This window comes from Tasmannia lanceolata, unplaced genomic scaffold (assembly GCF_043159265.1).
Source record: "Tasmannia lanceolata isolate RefF3 unplaced genomic scaffold, GAP_Taslan_0.1 ptg000007l, whole genome shotgun sequence".
Classification (NCBI taxonomy): Eukaryota; Viridiplantae; Streptophyta; class Magnoliopsida; order Canellales; family Winteraceae; genus Tasmannia; species Tasmannia lanceolata.
Window position 1 is genome coordinate 26,625,796 of NW_027518684.1, and position 7,581 is coordinate 26,633,376.

The 7,581-nt window shown below is 36.8% G+C and overlaps 1 protein-coding gene across 1 annotated transcript; it reads left to right on the top strand.

The window, feature by feature from the left end:
- LOC143880711 (F-box protein At2g17036-like) lies at nt 1-963 on the top strand. The gene has a single exon (XM_077383688.1). The coding sequence runs from the start codon at nt 1-3 to the stop codon at nt 961-963; it is 963 nt and encodes a 320-aa protein (XP_077239803.1).
- Nucleotides 964-7,581: the final 6,618 nt, after the last annotated feature.

A 7,581-nucleotide genomic window follows, 5' to 3' on the forward strand; every position in this document is an offset into this window, starting at 1 on the left:
ATGGCTTTTGGGGAACTATATCAACTTCTAGCCCCAGTGCCTCTTAAAATGTGGTGCCAAGGATCCATTGACGGATGGGTGATTACTGTAGATGGTGATATGGACATGGATCTATTTAATCCATTTTCAGGGGAGAAAATCTTCCTTGCCCCTCTAGATAAATATCCATGTAGCAACCGTGATAGTCGTCATTATAATGCTATTGTACAAAAGGCTGTTTTATCCTCCAGGCCCACTTCATCGCATGACCAAGACTATATGATTTTAGCAGTAAATCATACATCGGTGTTATCCTTCTTTAAGCCGGGATACAGAGCATGGCCTCGCATACATTATTATCTAGAGGTCAGCGATATAATATATTTTAAGGGGCAATTCTATTTCGTGAAATATGATGGAGAGCTTTTTATTTGTGAGATTGGTCGTCGTCATCGTCCAAAGGCGACTATATTTGCACCTCCGCCGATGCCAACTGGTGGCCATGCCTATAAGTGGTATTTGGTGGAATTGGCTGGGGAGTTGTTGCTGTTCAAGAGGGAATATTTGTACAGAAATGAGGGAAGTACCGACAGTGATGAATCTGAATATGGTGATGAAGCCAATGATTATATAAAAGGCGGTTTTCGAGTTTTCATGGTTGATCTAAGTGGTGAGCCTGCACGGAGGTGGATTGAGGTGAAAAGTCTTGGTGATCATATGTTGCTTTTGAGCGATAATGGTTCCTTCTCGCTATCTGCTTCCAACTTCTCATCACCGTCGTCATGTAGGGGAAATTGTATTTATTTTGTCGACTATTTAAAATATTATGACTATTTTGAAAGGACCATAGGAAATCCTCAACCTCTACCATATAATGTATGTGTGTTCAACCTAGCGGATGGGACTATCGAACAACTTTGCCAAAACCTTGATGTTGACTCGTCTATGATGCCACCCATCTGGATTGCATTTGCTCTACAATAGGAAGGAAGTAATTCCCCTATCTATTTTTTATTTCTAATGTTTATGGATTTAGTTGACTATAAAGGGGTGTGAAACAATGTTTTATTTTTCAATATTGATTGAATCTAATAGTATCATTCAATCAAAAACAATGATTGAATCTAATATGGGATACATGGCACATGGGTAGGACTATAGGAGATCCTGATTGCTCATCTTAGGGTGCGTTTGTGTGTTTGTCTGCATGTGCATGCGTGTGTGTCTGTAATATGGGAGACATGGCACATGGGTAGATCTTTACTGTTCATCTCTGTGTGTGTGTGTGTTTTGGCGCGCGTTTATGTTGGAGAGGATTGGGTGGCTTCCATTCGTAATAGAACATAGCCCAAGAAATATTCCAATTAGATGATGCTAACCATTGACTGGTCATTTATTTTCCACGCTTGTCTTTTTTTTATGACCATAAAAATGGGTTTGTTTTATGTCACACTTTGTATCATTCTATTCAGTCATGTGATTTGGACCATTTCTCATCTGGATCCTACTGTTGATATAAACATATCATGGTATATAACAATCACAATGATTACATGACCCTAACCATTCAAGCATTGGACTTTTGCTTGTTGAAGGTAGACCATTGTTCCTGTTCTTGTCTGAAAATCGTCGGTTGGATTTTTTTTTCTTTCATAATTTTATTTTGTACTTAAATATACATGGTTGGGCTCACGAGGTGGATGATATAGATCATCTTATCATATAGGCATGTGTAACTTGTCACTGTGCTCGTTTATGCTGGAAATCATGATTTGTAGCTTGCTGCCTGAAATTACACACTGACTAGAAGAGGTTACTTTATTTGTTGAAAGGAAAAGATATTGCACTTAACACTGCAGAGGTGATCTGGAAATCATGTTCTACCTTCTTGGCTGAAACTATTTGTGGAAACAAAAGGATATTGCACTTAACAATGTAAATGATGATCTAGACTTTTGATCTGGCAAGCCATTATGTGAATGAGCCATGGCCTAAAAATATTGAGATGGAGAAAGTAATTGCCAGGCTGGTTTTATTTAATGCCATTATATTGAATGTGGGTTGTAACTTGTTTTTCTCTCGTGCCTTCTTAGATTGTCTATTTGCAGGTTCAATGATTGAATGAAAAAGCTGATATATATTTGCTTTGCCCATCTCTTCATGGCGACTGTCTGGATCAACCATGGCTTCAACATCTGGATCTCTTGAAGGTAGGACGCCCAAGTGATGGTGTTATAAATCGCTGATTGGAAGTAGGTTGCTCGAATATGATTGAAAACTCTGTAGTTGGTCGTTTTTTTTTTTCTTTTGGTAGCCTTGTCTTTGGTAATTCCTAACTTTATAATCTTCCATGAGTTAGAAGATTGAATCTTAATAGCTTTCGCTTCCTTTTAAATCAAAGAAGATGATTCAAAAGCACCATAAAAGTTGGATGGTAACATTGTAACCTATGAAGCACGGGTACGGGTACGGGGTGCGGGTATGACACGACACGGGTACGTGGGTACGTGATTTGCCAAAAAAATCGGTGCGGGTATATTCGGGTACGCCGAATATAATAATATATTTTAATATTTTATTATATATTTATAAAAATTTAAAAAAAAAATTGTAGAGCAATCAAATAACAATAACATCACCAAAATGGAAAATTCTAATATTACTCTTCATTTCATAAGTGATTAAGTTCCATATTTCATAACATGAGGCATCAATACATCATTCATTAGAAAAAAAAGTCTGTCATCAGTGTGTTGACCAGTACCTGACAAAATGAATAATTTTTAGAGACCAAATTATGAGATTTTTTTACCAGGCTTTTGGGATTTAATAATGTTTGGACAAAATAGATTTTATGAATTTTTAAAATTTGAAAAATACCCCACCGTTTGGAAGTTAAGAAAGTTAAAATTTTGATCCGACCATTTTTCTTTGAATTTTGTACTAGAACTGGAGAGTTGACTTTTTTTCCTTTTAGATTTGGGTGTTGAAACTATTTTTAATAAATCCAAAAGAGGGGTATTCCGTTATTTACATATAAATCTTAAGTAAATGGACAATAAAATAATAAAGACATTAAACACTGAGTACAGGAAAGTAGAGAGAAGTACAGGAGAGGAAAAAAGAAGCAGCAGGAAGAAGCAGGACGTGTCGGGTACACGTGGTATGCACCCGACACGCACCCAACCACCAAAACTAGTTTTTTTTTTTAAAAAAATGGGGTACGTACCCCGGACGTACCCGCACCCCATACGTGTCGGGTGCGGGTGCGGGAGCCCCGGGAGAGTACCCGTACTTCCTAGATTATAACCACAGGATTTTAATGTGAATGGTTTCTTCTTTGCTATTTAAGACTTGAAGTTTAAATTCTCCTTACTCAGCTTTATGTTGTGGATGGTTTGTCAATGTTTTTTTAAACTTTCATTGGGCTGTTAGGATCTTATAGATGAGTGTGCAGCTGATGCCATCTCTTTGGTGGAGGCATGGCCGAGACTTTGCAGCTTGAGACTTTGCTTTTCATCTTAAGTTTAATGAATTCTCATCTTCATAGAAGAGGTATCTTTTTGAATTGTCTAGGGAGTTGCAAGTTCTGAGAATGATTTAAAGATTATGGAACAATCAGGTTCCAAATTCTCAAGTTGGATCCAAGTGGTTGGCTAATTAGGTGGGTTGAGGTGAAAGTGTTGATATGTTGCGCTAGCTTGACTAAGATTTACATTTGTTTATTAGTTTATATACATTGGTATTTCGGTCATGTGTCAGAGGGTACATTTGTAAATAATTACTCTTTAGAATCCCGATTGTAGATGTGGCTTTCCAGAAAATTCCATTCGAATGAAATGTAAATGATCTAGAATTGGTCTAGGAACCTTCCTAAAGTCTACGTATACCTATAGGGTCCTTCCCCGTGTGAAAGGAAAATTTGAGCGCTAGTGTTTTCTTTCTTGAGTTTAATGAAGTTCTTATTGGATTTTCGATTGTGTATGATCATGTTCTTTGGGTTTGGGTATTTGTCTTCTACAGTCTTGGGCATGTAGGGAGTTTGAATCTCTTTACATGGTATCCGAGCTATTCTAGGTAATGGGGTGGTGACTTGCTTTGGGATGAAGGAACTTGGTTCTTGAATAAGAAAAGAACCAAAAGGAAGAAGGTTGCGTCGATCGGAGTCACTAAGGATAGGCATGAGCAGAAGATTGAGTCATTTCAGCATGGAGAAGCTCAACAACTCCAACTACAAATGTGTGTGTGGAGGCTTATTATCTTCGAGGGCGAGATCTATGGGAGATTGTTGCCGGAGATGACATGGAGATGCATGCTGGTATACTTGAGAATGCCGAAGCAAGGAAGAAATTGAGGATAACACGCGGTAAGGCTCTTTATTCTTTAAAAGGATCAATTCTTAAAGATTTGATTGATCATATGTAAAATATCAAGTCACCAAAGGTGGTGTGAGAGACTTGAGAAGCTCTTCAACTGGAAGAACATGCAAGGCTTTAAACGCTTGAAAATGAACTTGCCTCTATCTCTCATGGTAAGATGATTATATCCCATTATTTTTTCAAAGTTTAAGAATATTTGTGTCGAGGTTTCCAGTTTAGGTCTGATGAACCAATTAGCAAGGTCATGTTGAAAAGATATCTAATCCATGGTCTTTAAAAGGAGTTCCTTTTGTTATTTCTCTCCGAGTGTGGGCAACACAAGCCACTGGAAGAGTTTGAGTATCTTTTAACAAATCATGAAGCCTTGACGATGCAAATGGCCAATGTTTCGATTTTTGAGAAATATGAAGCATTCTTTTCCAAAAATCAAAATAATAGTTGTAATCTAGATTGGAAAACGAAAATGCAAATCAAAATTTTCTAATCAAGGAAAGAATTTTTCAAAAATGATTCTAAAGATGATGAGAAGTTGCATGATATTATGCTAAGAATACCAAATGCTACAAGTATAGAACGATTAGGCATGTCAAGAACTTTCGTAGACTTTGCAATGATGTACGAATCAAATGAGGTGGATGCCAAAGCTTTCCTTTCCTGCCTCAAATGGTTTGCAAAAGCAAGTTCAAGCCCCGTGACTATGGAAGGTGACTCTTCAAATGCTCTTGCATGGGAAGCTTATAAGGCTCCTGGGCCGTGGAATTTGGCTAGTATTATTACGGGGATTCGCGGTCTTTGCCGAATAGTGGGACCAAAGTTTAATCATATAAAGTGTGATTCGTTGACCAAAGCTTCGTAAGGTTGTAGGCACTTTGGGCTGGACTATTTTGCTACTGTTTTACATTGTGAGGGACACCTTATCCCCAATCTCTGTTATCAGTTTGCTGCTGTTAATAAAACGTTTAATGTTACCGCTCAAAAAAATAAAATAAAAAAGATGAAAAGAGTTGTGGTGGAAAAGATTTGAAGACCTCTTCTCTCTATGGTTGTTGATGCTCAGGATCAAGCTTGTAGCGCTCCGACTCTATTCCAATAATCGGTAGTAGTGTTTAGAGTGTGATGCAGTGGATTTTGGGAGTTTTATAGCATAGGTTGTTTGGAAATTGGGAGCTGAACTATTGTGGGGCCTAAATGGTTTTGGTCGCTGTCCTACAACATTGCCACTAAATTGTCCAGTCGCCCGATGTTAACCATCCATGACCGGTGAGAATATATTTTCATGTAGATTTTTGGTTTTTTGAAGAGTTCCCAAACACCACAAGATCTTCCCATGGCACCAGTCTATACGGAAAAGTTCAGAAATGGTAATGAAGTCCAAAAAGAGAAAACCCAATTGCCAAATGCAAATTGTAATTACGGTCATGGTTTTAAATTTCGAGGTGGAGACCAACACCGAAATTAACCAAAACCAAAACGGTCATTTATTTCAGCCGAAATTTCGGTTTTTCCGAAATTTGACCCAAAAATACTGTTTTTTAAATATTAATTTAATATTTTACAGAAATTTCGACCGAAATTTAATATTAAATAAAATATTCGTTTCGTGTTTTGTACGAAATTTCGGTCGAAATTTTGAAATTTCAAGTACCGAAACCGAAATTTTAAACCTTGATTACGGTCAATTAAAGATGAATCTCTAATTTCCTTAAGAGGAAAAGTAGTGTTTAGAGTGTGGTCCAAAGCGATTTGGGGGCTTTATAGCATAGTTTTAACAAACCGCTGAACTATGTGGGGGCTACCAAGTTTTTTGTCGCCGGAGAAGTGGTCTTCCGGTGTTTAAAGATCCAAACCGTTCATTTGTTGAGCCTTAATTGTAAATAAGCGTTGCCCTGATTATGATCTCCATCAGATGTTCCGATCTATAGAAGGATGGTACATTATAGAAACCTTTACAGATGGTGTCTGCATATTTTAAGGCTCGGATTCTTTTGACATAAAATAGGTGTAAAGCAAATTTTAAATCCATTTTCCCACTTAAAATGGAAGTAAATTTTGTTTTACACCTATCCAAAGAAACAGAGCCTGCGAATTTGCACTATTTATATGGTGTTTGTGCATAGGCATGTATTTTTTAAATAATGCAGTGGTTCCCACCTTGTTTGAAGATCCAACCCATTCATTTGTTGGGCCTCAACGTAAATAGGCTTTTCCCTAAATCAAATTAAATTGTACTCTTTATTATTCTGTCAATATCATTGATAGAGAACTATGTCACAAATGTCTCTGATATTTTCATAATATTGAGTTTTTATTGCGGATTAATTAAGTTGAGTTGTATTGCTTTTTTACCGCGGCATTTCGATAAAATGACAAAATCCCAAAATTATTCCAAGATTTTAAAAATATAGCGATATTTTTATATTATCATAAAAATTCATGATAATATCACGATATTTTTACGATATTTTATTTTATACTTTCCCCTTAAATTTTATATATTTATGCATTTTTAATAATTTTATTTTTATCGCTTTTCCCCAATACCAACCACCCCCCACAACACCCCCCCCCCCTCAAATAATAATAATAGTAATAATAATAAAAAATAAAATAATATATCCTGGGATTTTCCCTTGCTTAGAAATTCCTGAGAACGATATTTGTGACATAGTAGACAATGGATTAAATCCATAATCTACTTCTGGTATCCAATTTGATCTTAATATCATAATATTAGGGGTTGTTTTTGTAACAAGTGCATGGTATCCATTGAAGCGTCCCATGGATTTTAGGGTTTAGGACTTACTTGTAACAGGCTGTTCAAAAGGATCTCCTGTTCTTCGGTCAAATATTCTGATTTTTCTAGATAATTTTATGGACTTTGTATGGAGATGATTTCAAGGTATGTCGTATTTATGTTGGGGGCCAACAAATGAATGGTTTTGAACTTCAAACAATGTGGGCTCCACTATATATTTTGAAAAACAGATGCTTGTATGTAGAAATAAAAACTCAAATTTTAGTATGTTAGTTAGGGGATTCGTCCCCATTATTCTCTCTCCCCCCCCCCCTCTCTTTTGCCCCCTCCTTACTGGCTTCGCTACACAGCCAGTGAAAAAGATGGCGATAGGAAGTTTGATTTCCAATTTTCAGCAGCATAAGGTTTTGTTGTACTCTCCCACCAAAGGATCTTTGTGGAGGGAATTTGGTTTGGATTGTGATATGG

What these genes read in the sequence shown, in the direction of transcription:
- LOC143880711 (XM_077383688.1), top strand. Translation starts at nt 1, where the DNA reads ATGGCTTTTGGGGAACTATATCAACTTCTAGCCCCAGTGCCTCTTAAA.